The sequence below is a fragment of the Protopterus annectens genome, chromosome 14.part0, assembly GCF_019279795.1.
Source record: "Protopterus annectens isolate FY-2018-M chromosome 14.part0, PAN1.0, whole genome shotgun sequence".
Taxonomy (NCBI): domain Eukaryota; kingdom Metazoa; phylum Chordata; order Ceratodontiformes; family Protopteridae; genus Protopterus; species Protopterus annectens.
In genome coordinates, this window is record NC_056748.1 from 983,505,267 (window position 1) to 983,530,186 (window position 24,920).

General features: G+C 39.8%; 1 protein-coding gene across 1 annotated transcript in view; it reads right to left on the bottom strand.

Annotated features, from left to right (window-relative positions):
* Positions 1–1,931: 1,931 nt before the first annotated feature.
* WDFY4 (WDFY family member 4) overlaps positions 1,932–24,920 on the bottom strand; it is a 4,454,583-nt gene continuing 4,431,594 nt past the window's right edge. The window contains exon 59 of the mRNA XM_044055648.1: positions 1,932–3,207. Coding sequence (XP_043911583.1) covers positions 3,141–3,207 — 67 coding nt within the window. The 3' untranslated portion in view covers positions 1,932–3,140. The remainder of the gene's footprint in view (positions 3,208–24,920) is intronic.

Genomic DNA, 24,920 nt, shown 5'->3' on the forward strand with positions numbered 1-24,920 from the left:
GGGTACCAGCAATACAAAATACCCGAAGGTATTGAAGAAAAGAAGGGTTTACCAACGATGGTAAGGGAGAAAATACTTTGCAGTAAAAAGTGCAGAGTAAAGAGAAGGAAACTCAAGGAAATATAGTCGCTAAATGCAATAAGGTAAGAGACAACAAAATAGAAACTTTTCTGACAGAAAAGGTTATATTAGACTAGTCTAACAACAAATATCTATACTTAGCTCAAGAGAAGCAGCTTGACACGACCGAATGGCGATGCGGCAAACAAAATCTGAGGTAACAGGGAGAGGGGAATTCTGGGTAAGAGTTTAGCTCGAGAGTTTGTAGCTGACGCGAGCTTGGAAGATGGCCGGCTCGGTTCCGAGGTCGGAACTGATACCCATATGTAAGGAATGAACAAGGATTAACAATATCAGATATAATGTTATGTTTTGTAAAGTGTTTTATAATAAGTACTATATGTGCTAAATGCTGGTATTGCTTATGACTGTAATCTGCTTGAAACTAATATTTACTAAATGTTCAATGTGTATTATTATCTTGGAGCTTTTCTCCCCGGGCCTCTGCTGAAAATGGAGATGTATCCAGTCAGACTATCCCGGTCAACAAATGTAAAATAAATAAAATAACATGCTACTGTCTCATAACACTACTTTGTGCTACAGTATATTTCCCAGTAGGGGTTAGCTCTCATCCAACTGCTCCTCACTTTCCTTGCATAGTACTTCAAAAAAGTATAACCACCTGGAGTGAGGGTTAAGGAAGGCATTAGCCCCTTTACAAAGTGTAAGAGAAAGTAACATGGTTGCATACACTCTGTTTTTCAAGAACTATAAATTTAAAGTAATTTTTAAAGAAAAAATCTTTAATCCCAGAATCCTGCTCCAGACATATGGCCAGAATTCCAGAAGACTTGCTCTCTAAGTGACTTACTCCAGTGTAAGCATGCCCTGGTTTTCCAAAATACTTGTTCTTGCTGCAAGTGAATTACCTTGGTCTAAGTTCTACCTATAAATAAGCTTACACCTGCGGCCATATTCCAAAAGATTTGCTCTCAGTATAAAGTGACTTATTCCAGTGAAATACAGTGGAATAAGTCATTTACACTAAGAGCAAGTCTTCTGGAAGACAGCTCATACTGGTTTACTTTGAAGTCCCCTGGAAAGGGAAGTACAATCTGTCACTATTATTTATATCAAGTCTAACTAGATATACACATATTCAAATTAATAATTTTTTTTCAGAAATTATGTGGCAAAATAACTGACTGAAAATTATTTATGTATTGTATTTATTTTACATGTGTTTACCGGGAAAGTCCATGTGGACAAGCTGTCCTTTTTCAGTGGAGGCCTGAGGAGAAAAGCTCCACATTAAAAATAAACATAAATTTACACTGATAGTACAATTTTAGTTATACAGAAGTACAAATACATACTTTCATTAGGTACAGAGATACAAATCAAGCATATGACATTATATGATTTCAGCACAACATTTTCAGTGATCATGGATTACAGCACAGAGTATAGCAAAAATCATAAACAAAATTATAGTGCATAGTATAGCAGTAATCTTAGACAAGATTTTGACAGAACACAGTCAATGTAGTAGTACACAGGTATTAGATATTCTGAAGTAATCTATACCAGATAATGGGGGGCTTGTTGGCTAAAGGATATGTTTCCTTAGGTTGGGCTACAGCTGGGGAATATCCAAGTTTTGTTTAAATGTGCTTTAAAGATCTTTTTAAATTGTGTAGAATTGGTGGTTGTTTTTTTATGTTTAAGGGGAGAGAATTCCAAAGTTTAGCTATGCAGCTAAAATAGAGAGCTTCTCCAGCACTGTTATCAGCTTTAATAAAATTTAATAGGAATTTGTTGAAAATGCACTGTGTCAAAAATTAACTTGAAGTTAAAGCCTTGCAAAGAAATAGTTATCTTTTTATTTTCTTCATAGGAACTTCACTTGTTGAATACACTGTGTTGGAACTTGCATCTCCCAAATCGAAGAGGGCAACAACCTGGAAAGCAAAACAAACTTCAAGTTGCAATGAACATGGATATTATGGATTATTTCAGAAGACAACTTTTGTTGGAGAAATGCATTCAGAAACAAATAATTTTGAGTATACGCATCCAGTAACCTCAATGACATCTGCTCATACTTATTCAGCAGTGGGATATCTGAATGTAATCCAGTTTATGAAGGCATACAAATCAAGAAGGTAAGTTTAAAGAGATATCCTTTGCACAAATGTAACATATCCCATTCAAAGCAACTATATTAACGATTAGGCTCCAGAATACCTTTGGTTTGAGTAAAACTTCTGAGCTGTCCATTTGCCTTGGGTGACATATCTGTTTGAATTTTGCATGTGACGACCTCCCAGAGGAGTGAATCGTAATACTGTTATACTAACATATCTAGTCTTGCAATTAAAGCTCACTGGGAAACTGTAACAGCCACTCAAAGTTTAGACCTGTTGACAGTAACAGCAATACACTAAAAAAGTATGTGAGCATATTGGAAGTATGTCTGCAGTGACATACATTAGCAAATTTGTATAGTTAGCCAAGAAAATATCCAACCATATGTCAGACTGGAAGAATTCCTTGATAGCTGAATAACTGATGAAAAAAGGCAGCAGTGCTGAAAACATGAAAAGGAATAGTTAGTATGAATAAGTCGATTATACATTTCCAGGACTGCTGTAATACTTAGACCATAAGGCACTGAATTTAAGTAATATGTAGTTTTACATACATCAGTCATGAATTGCAGGGCTTCCCCTTGTATAAGGTATATATAATTTATATATTTAGGATCAATAAGGGTACCCTATCCTCTGCACTTCTGTATCCCATGCAGAAGAATACACAATGATCCGTACTGAAGCAGCTTAGCACTGATCACAGTGCCATCATCGGTATTCAGTTTAGTTTCTTTATTTGTAAAATACTGTATAATAAACTGTGCTGAATTAATACCACTGCACATGAATATTACTGCAGTCTTTCCTTTTGGTTCATCTCCTTGGAAGAGCTCTCATAGCAAACAACTGGTGAATCAGAACAATGTGATTGTATTTCATGACCATTAGATGATTTCTTCAGTTCAAAATCAAGAAACGTTCTTCTTAACCTTCTACAGACCAGCTGTATATTCGTCCTGAAGCATCTCCAACCAAAAGTTTACTGTGATTCCTAGAAAGACAAAAGGAAAGGTTAACACATGCTTTTGTGATTAAACAGGTTAAAACCTGAATACGAGTCAGGGTTCTTCTAAGGAAGTGTTTCACTACCTTCCCCCAGTCTCCATCATTTTGGAAAATACAATACCATTCAGACAATAAAGTAGCTTGACGCACACAAGATAACATTAGAATCTGGAAGTCTGTGTGTTTACATAAAGTGTATGTTTCATAGCTTTAGACCATAAAGAATTAATTTCAAATATTTAATTAATGGTCCATTTATCTTGCAGACATGAAACATCTTGTCATATACAGACTTTGCATTTGCACAGAAGACACCATATGACTGTTTTGTTTCACATGGCATTAAGTATATAAAGAATGTACACACCAATAAAGCTACAAACTGCATCAGTTAGGTAAGTTATACTTAGGTAAATTTAACACATTTACCTAATCATATAGTGTTATGTTGAATCACAAATACATGCATCTGTCCATATTTTTGTTAATATTTGAAAAACTAAGTAAATTAAAAGATGCTTATCTCATTCACTCATATGGAGCTCAGGACATTCGCACTGTAACTTACAATGGATGGAGCCTAAGCTGTTTGACAGAATCAAATTATGCTTTTACATTTCAAACTAATGTACACATCTCTGGAACCATAAGGGTTATGAAAAAAGTATAAATGGCAAATCCTTCAGTACAACCTATTTTTATAGTGGTAGTATTCTTTAGGTTCTAGGTCTTAAAAGAAATTGTATAAGTAACAGAAAACACAGTAACTATTACATTTATAATATTTTGTAAACAACTTACAATATCCCAGCAATATTTTATTCATTTAGCTGACACCTTTCATATGAGGCTAAGGAGTTCTGTCTGTGTTACTTGGTTGTTGAGATATTTAGATAGATGTCATATATTAATGCAGTTGAGTTTGCCACAGTGTAAGCTTTAAGATGAAATCTTTTAAAACCTTGTGCATAGCATTATTTTGGAATTTTTGAATGAACAAGCAATATTTGATGCCTAGAGGCTTCAGTAGGAGTTAACTGCAGGTGTACCTGGAGGCGTCACTCGGATGTAATGAGATAATATGAAATGAGAGGCCATACACTGGAAAAACAGTTAGTGATACTTTTATATAGGTCACATGTATTTATGGAGACATTCATGGTTATCTCTGTTTTTACAAAAACATATGCAAGTTCTTAGTTCTGTTACTGTTGAAGAACACAGTAAACAGTTTCTTAGGTCTGTCAGTGTTTCAAAGCAAATCAGTTTAAGGAAAAATCTATGATATCAAGTAAACATTACCATTATGGGAGAAGAATCTACCATGAATGCTTTATGTTTAGTATATATGATTCAGAAGATAGTACCTAGGATTCAGAAAGGCATACCATGATAAGAAGCCTCAACACGTCAGTTTTTCTACTCGCTGTAAGATACTCTGAATCTAAGACACCCCTATCACTGAGGTTCCCACAAATAGCTTAAGCATGGAAAGAAGTCCAATAGTTGTGCCGCATGCTAATGCTAATTACCTATGTGTATTCTTCCCTAAATGTCAGCAGTTCATGATTTACACAGATAAGGAATTCAGAGACTCTCTTTGCTCTATGAACTTCCACTATTAGAAGAAAAGGTGAATGCTATCAAAAGCCATCAATCACCAATTCACTCCTATTACAGTAGCTGCAGTGCAAGTAAGATCAGCAAAGACATGAGGGTGGAGGATTGTGTTATCATGTGTGGATAGATAGATGTGTGCGCATATCTGTAGAGCTATGAATGAAGCTGGATTGTGTGTGTGTGTGTGTGTGTGTGTACATCTCTGTCTAGCCAGGTGGCTGCATTAGACAGGGTTAAGTGGGGAAATGAAAATCTGCATGTATGTGTTTGTTGCAGCATAAGTTTGGGTGAATCAGTGCGTTTGTCCATGAGTGTGATCAGCTGTGGATGGTTGTTTCTTGATGGGCGCACGTGGTGTGTGTGTGTGTGTGTGTGTGTGTGTGTGTGTGTGTGTGTGTGGGTGGGTGCGTGCGTGTGCATGTTTGTGTAAGTGTAAGGGGTGCTTTTGCCAGCATGACGCATGGGGTGCCAGAGAAAACATCACCACCATCAGGTCTAACAGTGCTGGTGCTAGCTGGAATTCGACTCAAAGATATGCTAATGAGTCGATAATGAGGTCTTTCTCATTAAACTCAAAGCTGTATCTCTGAATCACATTCTCTCACCATTGCATAAACTGACTTACCTGATGTGGGCCATTTCCATGAGTGGTGAGGATCCTTCTAAATCCTAGAATGTGTTGTTTGGATATTTAAAAAAAATACGCGATTTCTACATTTTCATAAAAATGGCATGCATGCAAACAAACAAAATGTCACACCACAATACATAAATCTACCTCTGATTATTTGAGGGAAGCCTAAATAAGTTTTGAGATGTTGAGTCTGTTTGATTTTGCAACAAAAATATTTTTGTAATTTTTGGATTATATGTATACATTCACTTTTCCCATCCAGCTTTATCCAGTTTAGGGTTGTGAGAAAACACTGTCACTCAAAAGGCACAAGACAAAGAAACTAATTCTGGTTAGGATGTCCATCTATGGCAACATACATACACACATATTCACACATGCCACTTATCTACAAGGAAGATGTAGGATTACCTATTCAGCTATTGCATGCCTTTAGGATGTGGGAACACCTTGAGAGAACACATACAGACATGGGGGCTATGGAGGCTAAATAATCATTATGTCTGCTACTGACTACAAAACCAAAGTATTTATATATTATATATAATCAATATCAACAAAGTAGTTATAGGCAATAAATATACTTACACATAATCGCTAACAAATTTGCTGCATGATCCACTAACAATGACTCTGGGATTAAATCAGTGGTGCACAACCGTTTTGTGGGGAGGACCTCTACACGAATTCTTAATGCCTCTGCGGGCCATCTCAAAACAAAGTAAGCCGGTACGAGTTAACAATAGGTACAGGTGACTGGCATTTTTTACTTAAGACAGCAGTCATGAAATTGCCTGTTTTCTACATCAACTTTGCATTTGACTTTATTCTGTCTTGCAGCCATGACTTATTACAAACTCTTGCAGAAAGTTACTACTGTTTACAGACTACAAGTTATAAACAACAAAGAATAGTTACTTCCACAGCAAAAATTAGAGGTATGCGCAACTGCAGTCCATTAGGTAAGTAAGTACGTGCTGGAAAGTTTGCGTGACTGGAGTAAGGCATAGCATTTTTTCACTTTTTTTAAAAAATTTTGTTTTCTCTCTAGGGGCAGGATGGTGTTCCATCGAGGGCCAGATTTGGCCCCAAGGCCAGATGTTGTGCACCACTGGATTAAATAGTACTAACAGCAGCAACTTGAAGACTTAAAGCTCAGCACTAAAAATGTTACCCAGTGTACAGTCCATCATATATATGTATATATATCTACACACGGGTCTACCTGACATCACTGAACTTGGAAAATCATGGGACAACTCCACTGAAAAATTACTTTACCGAACGGTCATATCACCGGAATTTTACTCCAAGAAAGCAGTCAATTATAATAACAGGCAAGTGGTTATGTAATTGGATAGGTGCTTGTGTTATGCTTCTAATAAAAAACTAAAGGAAACATTGATAGCCCTTGTCAGGGACAGCGCTCTAAACTGTACAGCTGACAACAGCATATATATCATTAATGCCTCCTAAGTGTTATATTCCTGAACACCATCAGACTGGATCACATCTGCTTAGAGCTGTAAGTAAAAAAAAAAACATTAAATGTCAAAAATTTTTTTAGCTGAACAAGAACATTTTTAACCATGGCACTGAACACTGCAAATTCAGTACCGTGACAAAGCTACACTGAAACAAAAACTCTTGAATGTGGTTTGCCTTTCAAGTAGTGCCAGCCTGAATGGGACAAAGCAACCCACACACCTAGTGCTAAAGGCATAATTAGCACCAGTGCATAGTGCACATTAATGAGTTAATCAAGGTGCTTTTTCTTAAGAGCACATGTCAACTGAACATTGCTGTTTTTTGTACTATATGACCAGCAACAACCACTTCCAAATAGGCTTCACACTGTACAGATTAACAGCAGAGTTATGAGCAATGGCATCACAGAAAGTCATGTAAACCACTCTTAGCCCTGTGCCTTTCACTGCTATCCAACAAAATGAAGCTGTATCTTTGAATACATATATACACACACACACACACACACACACACACACACACACACACACACACACACACACACAGTGCCTCTCTTTAAAAGGCAGGTGCCAAAAGTTATAATTCTCAATTTTTGTGCAATTACTCTTAAATCTACATCAACAAGCAGCCAGACAAATACTTTAGTGACAGAAAAACACTGTCAGTGGCATAACAGGTAGCACACTCACCTCTGGTGAAGAAGGCTGTGACTTCTATTCCCATACCAGGTAGACAGATTGCTGACACTCTTCTCTTCACAATCACTGCACCTACTCCTTCCATAACCCAATAAATAAGATCCCTACGTATCCTTACTCACATACTCTCTCTTCCCCTCAACAACCTGTAGTCATCTGTGCATCCATCCTCCCAATGAACATATCCTTCCCAAAATAAAAATGCTTTCCTCATACTATTCTCCTCCCAATTACAAAACCACTCACTTCTATGGCAACCCATTTAAAAGAAAACCATACTGTTTCTCAATGACTGCTCTTACCTGGCGACATACATCCCAATCCTGGTCCTACTACTAACATACATACCAATCCTGGTTCTACTACTAACTTATCCACCCCACTAAATAATCCCTTTAACTATAACCAGTCACACATACCTAACAAACATCTATCATTCTATTCTATCAATACTTGAAGCATCCTAAATAAAGTAAGTCAATTTCACGCATAGATAACTCATCACAACCCAGACATCATCTCTGTCACAGAAACTTGGCTTAAACCCCAACACCAAGATAAAGATATTCTCCCCCTAGATTGTAATATTCTCTGCCAAGATCACACTAAAAAGAAAGGTGATGGTGGTGTTGCTCTTATTCACTCCAATAAACTTACTCTCTCCCAAACCAAACTAACCTTTCCCAGATACTTACCTGCCGAAATACTTGCCGCAAACCTGAAGGTTAATAACCATAATACCATTACAGTAATAGCCATATATATCCCACCCGGTGACAACATTCCCCTACTGGAAAACCTTCTTTGATATCTCTCCCAAAACATCCCTAATGAAACTATCCTCCTAGGGGATGTAAATATTGATTGGCTGAACCTCAATACTCCTAACTCTCACCATCACAGAAATCTATACAGATTTACTCAACTTATCTCTCAGCCTACACACATCAACAAAACACATAGTTCAAGCTCCCCGATAGACTGGATACTAGTTTCAAATCCCTGTAAGTATCAAAATCCTGAAACTTTACCCAACTCTTTTAGTGACCACTCGCCTATTAAGGTCCTTAGATATACCACACATCTTTCCAAACCCCACCGATATATCACCTGTCATAAGCTCACCAACTTTAAACCTGAAATATTCCAAACCCTTCTCTCTAGAGTCAAGTGGGATTTCTTTAAACAGCTTCCACTGGATGAGGCAGTTAGTGCCTTTAACTCTACTTTCCTTACCATCTTAAAGTCACTTGCCCCAACTAGAAAAGTTCAAATAAAAGCCAAAATTTCACCCTGGCTGTCAAAAACTACCCGTTCTCTTATGAAAAGCAGAGATAGGGCCAAGAAAATATGGATACAATCCAAACTTCCTGCCGACTTGCAAAAGTTCAAAGAACTTGGAAATCAAACAAAAAACATACATTGACAATGACAAAAAAAATCTACTTTAATCCCCCAACAACATTAAAATCAGATCAAAAACATTTTTGGAATGCTATTAATCAGATCCTACACCCTGGAAACTACCTCACCAAACCCATGTCCTGATAAGACCCCCAAAGAGACTGCCAATACTTTCAACACCTACTTTATAGAATCTATTACCAAACTATTTAATAGCAACTCTCCTAACTATAACTCCTCTAACCTCCCTGAACTACCCCCTTCTGCATACCCTACAAACTCTCTCTCTCTCTCAAACCTGTTCCTACTACCTACATTAAATCACTACTCTCTAAACTTAAGCCATGTTCTGAATCAGCTGATCACATTCCTTCATACTTTCTCCAGATTGCTGCACATTCCCTGGCTGTGCCTGTATCTATCCTTATCAACCGCTCAGTCTCTTAATCTAAAGTCCCAACTATTTGGAAACAGTTCTATACACTTCCAATTTACGAAGGAGATAACTCCACAGAAATATCTAATTTCCGACACATTGCCATACTCTCTCCTCTCTCCAAAATACTTGTGAAATGTATAACACAAACAAACTATGCATCATCTCCTACAAGAAAAACTTCTCACTCCTACCCAGCATGGTTTCCGTGCTCAGCACAGTACCACTACTGCTCTTCTATCCTTTCTCAATGCCATTTCTCTAGGCAGAGACAATAATAAACTTATATCTTGCCTATTCCTTGAACTCTCTAAGGCTTTTGACACTGTTTCACACTCCTTATTACTCAACAAACTCGCAGACCTCTATTTCACTTCTGATACAGTAGCATGGTTCTCCAGCTATCTCACTGATGGACAGCAATCAGTCAGATGGGACTTAGCACTCTTTCTTCCCCCTATACGTTAAAACAGTTGTTCTCCAAGGATCCATACTTGGGCCTCTACATTTTAATATATTTACTAACTCACTCTACTCCTCCTGTCCACAGTCCTCTATTGTCCAATATGCTGATGACTCAGCAGTCATCACTATTGCAAACTCACCCTCTGAACTCCTTTCCACTACCCAGACATCCTTCAACTCTGTTGAGACTTGGCTCAAAAAAACACCAGCTCATCCTCAATCCAAAGCTTCTCTTTCTCCCTAAATCTGTAAACCACATCAAACCTTCCTTTACCATTACATTACTAAACAATACTCCCATTGAAGTAGATGCCAACACAAAATTACTCGGAATCACTACTGATGACCAACTAAAATTTGATTTACATACTAACAATTGCATCAGAAAAACCCATCTGAAGCTAGGACTCCTGTACAGAAATAGTAGATTCCTCACCACAGAAGCCCGACATACACTAATTCATGCCTATCTTCTCCCTTGCTTTACTTACTACTCCCAAATACTTACTAATCTAAACTTTTCTCTACTTTCTAAGCTAGAAACTACCTACCACAAAGTAGCCAGGTTTGCAGCTCAACAACTTTATAAGTCTCATCATTGTCTCTCCCTTAAATTCCTTGACTGGCTTGAACTACCTCACCTACTACTACAATCTCAATTACAAATGATCCACTCCATTCTATATTAACCATCTTTCTGCCCAGCTCTATCATCCCTCATCTCACATTACTCTCCTACTAGACATCTCAGAAGTGCAACGCAAGACTTACTAAATGTCTACAAACCAAAAACAAAAACTGCCAGCAATGTATATAGTTATCACCCTACTACTGAATGGAACAAACTCCCCCTAGATATCAGAAGTCAAACAAACCCTAAAAAATTTAAAATAGCTACGAAAGATTACTTCAAAAAACACTGGACCTGCCCCTGCTCACACCCTCCTTGACCAAAATCCTTCCTCTTAGCTTCAATTTATCCACTGTGACCCCAACCTAACCTACTTTCCTGTACTAACAGTCTTACCTTCTGTCAACCTGTATGCCACTCAATATGGCTTACTGATGAAAGAACTTAACTATTGTAAATAAGATTTGCATATCTAAATAATTCTTGTATCCTCTTTTTTTCTTCATTTTCTCTAAATTTGAACTGTAACAGTTATTGTAAACCAAAACATTTCCAAGATTACTCTCTTTATTCAACATTGTTTGTTTTAATTAAATTTTGTTAGATTGTATGAATGCTACATGTCTGGAGCTTTTTTCCCCTGGCCTCTGCTGAAAAAGGGCTTTGGCTCAGTCAGGCACTCCCGGTCAACAAATATAAAATAAAATAAATAAGTAAAACAACCCATCCTTGTGGAAAATCAGATAAGGCTAACCCACCATGACAGCTTACAGATCAGACTTACCTTGAAGATGTTAATGCAATAAGCAAAACAGTTTTCCAAGACATGAACTTCAAATCAGCCTGAAAGGCAGGTTCAAAAGGAGATAAGGTCAATTTTTCAAGAACAAAGCTGAGATCCCAAAGAGGAGGAATTTGGTTTTGAGAAGGTCTCAAGAGCAACACTCCTTTCATAAAATGTTTTACAATAAAAAAAAAAGATGAAAGAGGGGGATCCATGGGCAGACAAGCTCAGACAGCCAACAAATGCATCTTGATAAATGCATAAAAGCCATCACCGAGTAGCTCCCACAAACATTTAAAAAACAGAAGAATAGACACCACACAGGGCCCTCTGGTATTGGTTATATACCACCTAGGAAACCTCATCCACTTGTAAACTTAAGATTTTCTAGTTGCAGGTCTTCTTACTTCCTTCAAAATCTGCTGCACATCCTCATGGAACAAGTGCCTAAAAGGTATCAAGATAGAATAATCTAGCCTGTCAGCAGCAATTGCTCTAAGTTGGGGTCTACGATTTGCCCCTTACACTGAACAGATCCACAGTGTGAGGAAGACTCTAGTAATTGCCCTTGGCCCATTCCATTAAAAGGGAGAACCAACCTTGCCTGAGCCAAAAGGAAATTATCATCATTATCTTTGGTAATTCTTTCTGAATCTTCAGAAGTACCTTGAGTATTGATGGAAAGGGTGGAAATGCTTAAAAAAAGGCATTCCCATCAAAGGAACAAGAATGCTTCTGTCCCCCCAGGCATGGTTGCGAGAATATCTCAAACAGAATTTTTCCACCTGTCTGTTTTGAAAGGAGATGAGAAGAACTACTTGAAGTGTTCCTCACATCTGAACCAAATCCAGAAAGACCACTGTTCTGAGTGTCCACTTGTGAGGGTCTGTCTGTGACCTGCTTAGTCTGTCTGCCACTGCATCCTTGTAATTCAGACACTCTCCTTCCAGAAGTCAGAGCAACGAGGAAAATAGCCAGCTTGATGAGCTGGTTTACATAGAAAAACAGTAAGCTTTTCAAGCACAAAGTTAAGATATCAAGAAGGAGACACATTTTTCCTAGGTGGACGCATAAGCAACATCCTTTTTAACTGCTTAACTAGAGATGGGTTATAAAGGGAAGTCTATGAGCAGACAAGCAGAGAGGACCAACAAATGAACCTTGATGGAGGAATAAGAGAAGCCAGAGGATAGTGACTCACACAAATAATCAAGAACCAGATGCAGCCTGGCCTGAATAAGTTTCTAGTTCTTAGACTGACACCAACTACAAAATCTTTTTCACTTACACATATATTTCCTAGTAGCACTTTTTCACTTCATTTAGTACCTGCTACACATCTTCACCAAAAAGTGCCTAAAAGATATTGAAATTATATCATCTACGCACTGAGTTGAAGTGTATTCATGCTGGCATGTATTAAACCTCTGTCTTGCAAGAGGACTCTTCTTTACAGGCTCCTAGACCCTTCCCCTTCAAACCCCTAAATGAATAAAGCTAGGGTAATCTACCCATATAGCTAAGGCTACTACAGCAATGATCAATATAAAAAACATAGTACAGTTACGTAAGCAAACAAACCATAATAGCAGATGTTCAAATTATCACTGCTGCAGTAGTCTCTACCACCTGCCATCCCCTTTTCTGTTTTTTGATTTTGCCAGCCTGTCTATACGTGTATATATTTTTGCTCAATGTTATGTCCTGTCAGGGCTCAGCCTCCATCTTTCAGTAGGCATGAAAGCTCTGAAGGGCTTGGTGCTCAAACCTGTCATTTTGTGCAGCTCAGCTTGAGCAGCCTAATGGTGTGAGTACATGGAAGGTGCACTGAAGATTTAGAAGCTGGCCTGCTGTTATATCATTGGCAAGATATAACCCATATAGCTAAGGCAACTGAAGCAGTGATCAATATGATAAACATTAGAACTTCCAAAGCGCTCCCAGTGGGAAAACAGAAACTCAGCAGAGAAAGCCAGAGAACTCATGTTTCTGGGTTAATTTCAGTAATGGGCTAGTAAGTTCGCTGCCTGGATGCCAGGAAAAAAGAGATACAGAGGACCCGAAAGATAATTAGCTACAAAAGATGAGGAAAAAAATGACTGGGAAGAGTACTGCAGCTGTTCAGCAAAAAACAGTGCAAGTTCCAGAGATGACTTCCAGTAACCTACAGGGAAGTATAAGACAACTGCACACAGACCTAATTAAAATAAACGAAACACTAATGGTGTATATCAACTCAAACAACAAAAGGATGGAAAAAATGGAAGAAGCTTTAAATAGATATTCAGATGAGGTGATAAAACGGCAAGAATCAGGATGACATGTAGAAAAGCTGGCTGAATATGAGACTGCTCAAGAAAAATAAGTTATGTACTCACCATAACGCTCCATGTTTGTAGTCCATCTCGCTCTTCATTCTTACACATGGGTTTGGTCTTTTTACAAGCTCAAAGTCTTCTAGATGGCTTGTGGCTAGGTAGGTATCCCATGGTGCACCAGTACAATCCCCAGAACTTGTGCGCTGCTAACTCAGAGAAATAAAAATAATAACCATAGGAAAAGAACCCAATAATAAAAGGTCTCCAGTGAATAATAGTAGCAATATTTTACTGTCTCCAGATACTTATAGGATGGGGGTAGGTGGGTGGGTTTGTAAGAATGAAGGGCGAGATGGACTACAAACATGGAACGTTATGGTGAGTACATAACTTCTTTATGTTGTGTAGTCCTATCTCGTCTTCATTCTTACACATGGGACAGCGTCCCTAGCACCTTATTCTTGGGTGGCTCAAAGAAAAATACTCCGGAATACCGTGGAACCAAAGGATGCTCTACCCCTGGAGGTTAAATCCAATTTGTAATGAGTAACAAATGTGTGAGGGGTAGCCCAAGTTGCTGCTGCACAGGTATTATCAAGTGGGACCCTGGCTTGAAAGGTTGCAGAGGTAGACTGAGATCTTGTAGAATGAGCCTTAATTTTGAAAGGTAAAGGCTTACCATCAGAAGTGTAAATGTAAACTATACAGCTAGAGATCCAATTAGAGAGGGTCACTTTGGAAACTGGTAACCTAATCTGGAGTCAGAGAAGGAAATAAATAATTGGTCTGACTTCCTGAATTCCTTGGTCCTGTGCAAATAAAAACATAATTGTCTATGAACATCCAACTGATGAAACCTGTACTCTGCTGCATTGGAATGATTAGGGAAGAACACCGGAAGTTCTATAAATTGGTTCAAAGTGTTATGGGAACAGACCTTGGGGACGAAGGATGGGTTAGTACGAAGAGATACTCTGTCTTTGTGAAATATCAGATAAGGGGGTTTAACAGACAGTGCTTGTAACTCTGACACTTGTCTAGCAGATGTGATTGCCACCAGAAACAAAGTTTTCCAAGACAGAAATTTCAAAGGCGACGAATGAGAAGACTCAAAGGTGAAGACGTTAATTTGGATAGCACAAAATTCAAGTCCCATAAAGCAGCCGGTTCCTGAAAGGGGGGTCTTAACAAAGTGGCACCTTTGAGGAAGGTCTTGCACAACCTATGTGACATCTGATTAGAATCTTGTAGGCCTAGGTGAAAATTAGAAATTGCTGCCAATTGAACTTTGATTGTGGCAGCCGCAGATGCCTGGTGGAAAAGTTTTGACAAAAATTCCAGAACCACTGGAATGGAAGCAGTATAAGAGTCAACACTCTTTTTCAACCCAGATAGAGAACCTCCTCCATTTAGTGGAATATAATTACCTAGTGGAGGGTTTATGAGAGGACGTAAGGATATGAGTCACGAAGGGTGAGAAGTTGTGAAGCCTGACTAGGGATGGAACTGGAGCAGCCAAGCTGTCAAATTGAGGGTGTGTAAGGTGTGGTGAAGCGAACCTGACATATGCGTCAAGAGATCTGGCACTGGGTCCAGAATCCATGGATCATCTAGGAGATGAGGCCCGAGAAAGGGGGACCAAACCTGTCAAGGCCAGTAAGGAGCAATGAGGATCAGATTGCTTCCCAGTTGTTTTGCTTTGTGAATCACCTTGGGTATGAGAGGAAAGGGAGGGAAAGCATAAAGGAGACCCAGAGGCCAGTCGTGAACAGGTGCGTCTCTTGGTGACTCCCCCAGAGGGGGGATGACCGAGAAATAGCTGCTGCATTTTGCATTGACTGGGATGGCAAAGAGATCGCAGCAAGGCTGTCCCCATCTGCGGAAAATCTGCTCCGCTATTTCCTGTTTCAGAGACCACTCATGGGGCATCAAAATTGCCCGGCTGAGTTTGTCAGCTATCACGCTGGTTGTCCCCGGGATGTGCATCGCCACCAGAAAGCGCTAGGTAGATATCGCCCATTTCCAAACTCAAATGGCCTCTCGACAGAGTCTGTATGATCTGTTTCTGCCTTGTTTGTTGATATACCATACTACCGACATGTTGTCTGATTGTACTGCAATTGTCCCAAGAGGAAGAAGGTTGTGAAGTGCTTGCAACGCCAGGAGTACCGCCCTCATCTCTAGAACAATGATATGCAGGTGAGCCTGGTGATCTTGCCATGTGCCTTGGACAATCCTAACTAGATAATGCCCCCCCACCCTATCTGTGAGGCATCTGTGGTCACAGTGGCAAAGGGTTGGCGAGGGACAAATGGAGTGCCCGTGGGTTAACTGATTGGGTTGAGTTCACCAAATGAGGTCCTTCTTGCAAGAGTCTGTCAGCAGAATGTGATGAGTTAAGGATAGTTGTTGAAAGGACCACTGGGACAACAGGAGACACTGAAGAATCCGCATGTGTATTCTGGCTAGCGGCACCAGTATAATGGTAGAAACCATGGTCCCTAGAAGCTTCAGAACAGTCTTGGCCTTGACTTTTCAGACTGGGAGAAGATGGTGAATTTGAAGAACCAGATTCTGTGCCCTTTCTACTGGAAGACGAGCCAACATGACTACTGTGTCTATTTCTTTGCCTATAAAAATCACAAATTGAGAGGGCAATAGGGCAGATTTTTCCCAATTGATAGAAATCCCCAACTGGACACAAATTGAAATAGTAACGTCCCTGGTCTGAAGAAGTAGATGCCTGGTGGTGGCGGTCAGGAGCCAGTCGTCCAGATATGGAAACACTTGGAATCCTCGACGTCTCAGGTGAGCTGTCACTACTGCCATACACTTGGTGAACACCCTGGGGGCTGTGGTGAGACCAAAGGGCAGAGCACGACACTGGTAGTGACTGGCTCCCAGCCGGAAGTGTATATGATCTTTGATGCCCTGTCTATTTTTATGTGGTAATAAGCATCTTGGAGGTATATTGAGCACATCCAAGTGTCTTTTCCTAGTAACAGGAGTATAGACTGCAGTGTCACCATCCTGAACTTGTCCTTCTTTATGGATTTGTTTAATTTGCTGAGGTCCAAGATGGGCCTCCGGTCCCCCTGTATGTTTTGGCACTAAAAAGAATCTGGAGTAAGTTCTGAATCCTATTTGGTCTGCGGGTCGGTTTGGATGACTCTTTTTGCCAGCAACTTGTTGACCTCCACAGTTGCTTGATCCCTTCTTGGGAACATGAGGTGGCTTGGAATAACCTCTGGTAATAATTCATTGTACTAATCTGTCTTGAGAGATGCTTAGCCAGGCTTCTGGATACAAAGAAATGCAACCCCCGACCATCTCCAGAGAAGCACAGTCGGGCCCCACATCAGAAGCGCTGGCAGGGCCGGCCCCAAAATTAATCATGGCCTCCCTGGTTTGCGGTCTGCCCCTGCCTCTAGGGTGACATCTACCATTTTCTCCTCCTTTGCCTCTGAAGGAGGAGTCACTCTGTGCAGCCTGGAAAAACCTCTGGGACTTCTTGAACCAAATTTTACCACCTCTGTGACCCTTAGGGTATGGTCTAGAGGGGACGGTAAAACATATTCTCATGGCAGAGAGTGTTTTTCCTTCTTGCTCGCACCAGGTGAGTGTGTCCTTACCTTAGGTCCAAACAATGAAGAACCGTCAAAGGGGGCGTTGGTAAAGGTAGACTTGAATGGTTTTGCACAATTACACAAGCGCATCCAGGAATGACGCCTTAGGGAAATTTCTGAACCCACTGCTCTGCTCGCTCCATCGGCTGCATAAGAGATGAGCCTCATGGACGAGTTGACAATAGAGTTCAAGGTGGACAACTGGGCAGACACCTTCTCAGGGACTCCCTCTGTGGATGTACCTTGTAGTGTCTCTCCTAACTCCTTAAGGAGGTCTCTCTGAAGCCTCATGAAGTGTGTAAGGTAGTTCAGTCATTTAAGAGTAAATGCCGCTGATGAAAAGATACGCTTTCCATATCTGTTCATCATTCTAGATTCTTTATTTGGTGGATGGACAGAAGAAGAAGTCTCCACTAGCTCCTTCTTAGTGGCTACTGCCACCACCATGGCATCTATGGGAGCACCTTTTGATAAACATTCCTTCTCCTTGTGAGCTGATAGAAATGTATTTGGTCTCCTAGGGACTGGCTCCACGGCATCAGGAGTATCCCACACCTTCCAACTAACAAGCTCTAACAGTTCGTCGAAAGGTGGAGACACCCAAGAGGCTGAAGGTTGAGACCCGAAAGCCTTCAGGTACACCGACTCCTCATCAGAAGGGGTGACAGTGGGCCAGCTGCACCTCTGCTTAAGGATCTCCAGGATGTCTACAAAGGAGACATCATCAGAGGACGACTTGGGGGACCCTTCTGACTCCTCGAGGTCGGTGTCCAAGGTAAGAGACCGTCCTGGGAGTCTACATGCTTCTTCTTGCATCTTCTCTTCCATGGGGGCTCCTCGGAAGGATATTCTGGGGAGGTCTCGGAAGAATGGGGGCCACCAACCGGTGACTCCTGAGGCTGCGGGTCTCTGCTGTCCAGAGAGGGAGCAGGTGCTGAGACAGAAGTAGGTGCCCTAGGGGGAGAGTGTCAGTAGCCCTGGTAGAAGCTAATGATCAGGACAGCACACTCCTAATCATCTCGAATGCCGACCTCTCTGGCTCCGAAGACCTCCTCGGTTCCGAGGAGACCGAGGATGCCACTGGCTCTGAGACAGATGTAGGATCTGAGCTCACCCTAGCCGACGCACTGAGAGGAAGGCTCGGAACAGAAGAGGTTCGGTTCCAGGCATCCCTGTCGAGGCCGACCGGGGATCTTCGGCTCCTAGACACCACGGACGTCATCGAGTGTGTCAGAGCGGAACTCAGCTCCGAAACAACCGCAGGGCGAGCTGGACACGAGGGTTCCACCAATGATACCAAACACTCCAGCTCCAAAAGACCAGCATGGCTCGGAGGAGGAATCACCGAAGGGGTAACGGACTCAAGTGGCCCCGGAACCAACTGGGTCGAAGCCAACAACATTTTAGGTAAGGCAGATGACTTCAAGACTCTCAGCACTACTCTCTTCACATCTTCTTCCGATAAGCTCCTGGAAGATCTGGAAGACAGTGTGGGAGAACGGGATCTATGCAATATGGGTGACCTTAATGTAGGAGAGACCAGTAAAGGATCCCTAGACCGGCTTCGATGTCTATCAGTGGTCAGCTCCGAACTACCTGGTGCCGACGCTGTAGCAACAGTAGTAGTAGTAGAACCCTCGATCGGCTCTAAACTCAGTGGACCCGAGGAGGCAGCAGGTTTGTCCAATTTGGCAATTTTGAGAGGCGGCTCAGATGCACCAGCCGGTGCCGGGGAGGGCCTCTTAGAGGATTTAGATTTCTCCTTTTTAGATCCATGAGACTTAGCAGAGGAGGAACAGCTAGCCAGATCTTCTTCAAAAGAGGGCTTAAGGAGCCCTTTTAAAATTAGTTTATTTTTCCTCTCCTACAATACCCTGGTACTAAATGAGTGACAAAACAGACATGTTTCCTGTAAGTGGATGGCCCCAAGACAGTATACGTAGTTACTGTGGCCATCCATTATGGACATCTTCTGTGAGCATTTAACACATTTTCTAAAGCCAGATGGCTTATGATCCTTAACCTCCTTAGACATCTCACAGAAGATTGCAATTAGACACACGACACACAGAGAAGAAAGGGAAAGTGGGATAACTAGGTCCTCTAACTAAAACGGGCCTAGCCCGTAAAGTACCAACAAGACACAACCATGAGGACTAGGTCCTCTAACTTAAATGGGCCTAGCCCTGGTAGAGAAAGAGAGGGAAAATCTAGGTCCTCTAACTAAAACGGACCTAGAAAGGAAAGAATCGCACACACACCAGAGAAAAAGTCAATCTCTAACGATGCAAAAACAAGAGAACGAAGGTAAAGAAACCCCCGTTCTAAATGCAAATCCAATAAGCGGAGCCCTGCAAGCAAAGTAATTATTTTAATGTAATTATTTTAATCTTAATATACTGAGAAACTTTATCTAATATGCACACACAGTCTAAACTATGCTCAAAGGTGCCTACAAGCACTAATATCAACAATATCTAAAACTAGGAGTATAAAAATATATAACACAACCCCAGTGAAGAAACTAACTGGCCCTCAGGATACCAAAAAGAATGATAAAGCCAACGGCTAACTGTTCTCAGAAATACTTAACATTGAGAGAACTATAGTAACTTGAAAACTATGAAACTACCGAAGAACTCTAGCAACAGTTATAAGAAGCTATCTAAATGTGAAAACAGCAAAATATAGTAAAAAAATTAGCAAAATGTGTTAGACTTAGCCACGGCCAAGAAGAAGCATATCCAAACTCATTGACTACAGAACATGAGATGTTTAAAAAAATAACAGAATTAGAGGACAGAGTATGTAGGGAAAACCTGAGATTTCCTGCTGTACCAGAGAAGCTGGAAAGAACAGACTGTATTAATTTAATGAAAGCACAAATAAGCAGCTGGACTGGTATTCCACAGCAAGAGATGTTAATTGAAAGGTGCATATTGTGTCTATGCTCCAAACCTAGCTATGAGAAAGCAATCTATAATTGATTCTGACAAAACTGTGGCAGAAGGACAAGGTACTAAAAGTGGGAGACCGCAGAGTGTTTGTCAAGAATGATTATTCACTGTACACCAGGCAACGAGTTGTAAATTTATTGCACTATTCAGGAAATGTTGAGAAGTAGGTGTGGGATTCAAACTGCTGTACCCAGCTATCTTCAAACTATTTTTTCTTGGAAGGACAAAATCATTTTTTGATGCAGTACATACTAAGGAGGAAATGCAACTGTTTGTCCAACAGAAAGTGAGCTGTGAAGCAGAAGGAGATTCTGCTTCTTATTCTTCTGGTAATAAAGTCCACAGAGGGACTGTGCCAGTGAAACATTTTCTAACGATTTAATAGAAATCGCTAGAGAAAAGTAAAAAAGCATAAGTTGACTAGAAGGATCAAGAGTACATTGGAAATGAAGCAGAGACAAGATTTGGGAGATGGAGATGAACAGGAATAAAACCAGCAACTTGGAAATTGACAAATGTGGGATTACAAAGCAATAATTCTATTTGTAAAACTTGACAGAACAAGAAAATCTGGAATTATTGGACTTTTCTGACTTTATTAAACTTGTAGGGGACTCTAAAGCATATGCCCTATTTCACGTCATTAATGTTCAGAAAATACTTAGGAGATGGGAAGATGATGGATAAAGTTAAGTAAGTAAAACAATTTTTTTCCTTAAAAGTAATTTTTTTGTAGTACATGATTTTCTTTGCAGGCTATAAGTTTTTTCAGTTATTTTTACGTGTAGTGGAGATACTAATGTAAATAGGTGTCCCTTTTTTTCATCTTTTCTTTCACCCTTTTTCTTTTTCTCCTTGTTCAGTTTTAAGAAATATAGGCACTGCAATTAAAAATAAAAAAGAGAAGAAGAAAAGTCTGGTCAAAAGAGCATGGCAAAAAAAAAAATGATTTACTTTCTCATTCTTGCATAGCGGGATTACTGGATTAATGTCCATAGCATGATCTAGTAATAAGTTTTAAGATTAAACAAGTAAATGAAAAAGATAATTGAATATTATAAACCTTTTTTTCTAGCAAATAAATGTATGCTTAGTAGCAGCTCTGTATCTGGTCCTCGTGTCTCCATGGAGACAATCTAATAAAGAGAAATGGCTATGAGATAATGTTTTCTGAAAGCATTCAGGTGTTTCCCCAGCTGGCAGAGCTATAAGGATAATACAAAAACAGACAGCACTTAGTAGAAGTACAGGTTGTAGCATGCGTCTTAGCATGGATAACCTTTCAATTAGATTAACTCAAGCCTGTGAGTGTGGCTGCAAGTTTGGGATACATGTTACTATTAGGAGGGTAAAACATCAATATTTGAAGAAACAGATAGTTTTGTGTGTTAGTACTGAGTTAATAGATTTTAATTGGGTACTGGGGGTGTGTTTGTTTTTGTTTGTTTGAGGGCTTTTAGTAAAACAAAAAGTTTTGTAAGATGTGACGAGCTCAAATGGATATGATAAGAAACAACTGTATAAAAGATCAACCTGCTAAACAGTGTATGCATGTAACACAAAAACTGGAACTAGAAATTTTAACAAAACAGTGTTGCACTCAAAAGGTGGGAATAATAACTTTTTAACACAATGATGCTTTCTGTAATGTTTTTAAATTTCAATGGTCTCACAGATAAATACAAAAAAGAAAGAGTAGTGAACTATATTAAAAAAATTTAGAGTACAAATAATTGTGCTACATGAGACACACCTGGAAAGAAATGAACATCTGAATTTGATAAAGAAATGTTTTCAGGATTATTATTCAGTGGTATACCTGGGACAAAGGAAAAACAGAGTACTTGCATTAATTGCAAGAGGAACTCCAACAATGATAGAAGATGTTAAAAAAAGGTAACAATGGTAGATTTGCAGTATTAAAGGGCTATTGGCAAGGGAGGAGGATTACACTGGTATGTATTTATATTCCAACCTAAAACTGCTATAATGGAGCTTAAGAAAATCCTAAGAGAAAGAATGACCTTTCAGCAAGTAATATTACTTATAGGTGGGAAATGGAATTTGATTTGTAGCACTGACGATGTGTCTGGGGGCCTAGAAGGGCAAATATAACAAAGGATGGTAGATCTTTGAAAGAATTTATGAAAACATTTGGCATGGAAGATGTGAATTCGGTAGTAGGAGCTGGGAGTGAATTTACATATTATTCCCCAAGATGCAAAATCTGAGTTAGGCTAGACAGAATTTACACTTCACAGAAATGTGCCTTTAATTGAAAGTCTTGACACTCACCCAATAAATATTTTAGATCATGTATCAATAACTAAAATAAAAACACAGGGTAATGAATTAAAAATGAGACACTGGCGTTTTTCCACCTATCTGTTCAAAAGAGAGGAATTTAAGGAATGTGTAGTAGGAATTACTTAGGAGCTATTACAGAAGATAGAAATTTCTTCTGAAAATATAGCTAGGGAGCGGGATAAAATTAAAGTAGAGTTTAAAAACAGGGTGAAATACAACAGAGAGATGTGGTTAAGAAGTAACAATAATTATTTAGATGGACTGACAAATGTTAAAGTACTGCAGAATAGGAGGAATCTCACAGAAGAGGAGCAACTGCAGAATGCTAAGCAGAAAATAAGAGATTACCTCAATAATATGCATGAGTTTAGAAAGATTGCTGTTAAGCAACTGTTTTTGATAACTCTAGAGCACAAAATCTTTTAGCACAACAACTCAAGCAACAGAAAGTAGAAAGGGTTATGGCCAAGCTTAGCGAGCCTAAAAAAAGGAAGATAACAACCGATCCTGTAGAAGTATTTGAAATATTTCGGAAATTCTATGAAAGTCTGTATAAAGCACAGAAATATGAAAATCAAGAAAAGGTACTAATGGAAATGTTTATGGAAGAATTAAATATGCCAAGGTTAGAAGTAGATAATGCTCAATTACTAACAGTTAGGGTAGAAGGAAATGAAATAAAATGCTGCTGTATAACCAATCCACAAGAAAGTCCTCAGGAATAGACGGTATTCCTGTGGAAGTTTGGAAGCTAGGAGGGAAAAAATGACAAAGATCTGGAGGATTTTGTTTAAAAGTATTTTAAGAGGAGGGGAAGTACCAACATCCTGGAAGGAAGTGGTGGTAGCTCTAATACCTAAAGAGGCTAAAGACACATCACAGCCAGCTTCATACAGGCCCATTTCAATACTAAATCATGATCATAAAGCGTTTATTAAAATCAGACTCTTCTGATCTGAGAAGAAATTCCTGAAGTACAATCATTCATCTGCAATGTCTGCTGTTCTGACTGATAATCCAAGTCAGAAAAAGAAGGAACTATTTTCCTTAACTCCCTGAAGAGATATTAGGCAAAGAAAAGGCAGTAAAGAGCACCTTAGCAAATCCAAGCAAATCTTCCCTGTCCATGGAAACAGAAATAGAAGGCGGCAATATTTTCTCACTCCGTTCATCTTTCCTGGGAAAAGTACAACTGCATAAGTCCTACTTACCTGCAACAGTGGATGTTCAAATTCCTCACTGCCTTAGGGATATTTTGGGTTATGTGCCAAGTTAACCCAGTATTCATCGGTTTTAAAAAACACTTGGACTCCCCTGCATCTCTATTCCTATGAAAGCTGATTGGCTGAGCATATACTAAAAGGGAAGTCTTCAACTCTCACAGAAAGTTAGGGTTCAGGCATTTTTGCTTTCACAAAGAAGGGGAGGAAAGTACCTAAAGCCAGAATCATCTAGCAAGAATAATTCAGCAGCCAATCACAATACCACATAAAAACTAAATTCGACAACAACCAGAGCAGAGTGGTTGAAACTGACCTCAGCTGTGCACAATCTGGGGAATGGTGGGTGGGTGCTGTCACTGAGGCAGTGAGAATTCAATCTAGCTACAAAACCTCTTTCTCTTCCACTTGTAAATGCAATATTTTGTAGTTGCAGAGTTTCTTGCCTCCTTAAATACCTGCTGTACATCCTCATAGAGCAAGTGCCTAAAAGGTAGCAAAATACAATTATCCAGGGTGGAAGATGCAAATTGCTCTAGGTTGGGGTGTATTATTCACCCCTGATGCCCTTGGTAAATTTCTCTGAAAAGGAGGACCAACTTTGCCTGGGTCTAATGATCACCTATCATAATGATCTTTGGTAATTCTTTCTGAGTCTTTAGAAGTATCTTGGGAATCAGTGGAAAAGGTGGAAATGCATATAGGAACATTCCCGACCATGGGAATGATAGAGTGTCTGTCTTCCAAGCACAACTGCAAGGATGTCTTCAACAGAATGTTTTCAGTTGTCTATTTTGGAAGGAGGCAAACTGATCTACTTGAGGTGGTCATCACATCTGGATCAGGACCTGAAAAACATCTACATCAAGCTTCTACTCATGAAGGTCTGTCCATGATCTGTTTATTCTGTTTTTTTCTGACAGAATGTATGAGGCCTGAAGAGTCAAAGAATGCTGTAAGGTCAGCTTCAAAGCCATCATTAGCAACCCCCTTGCTTGCTCAAGTACCACATCATGGTAGTGCTGTCTGTGAACACTAGAACAGGACCTGTAGTCCTCAAGTGGTGAAGAACTTTTAAGGCATGAATCGCTGCCAACATCTCTAACATTTA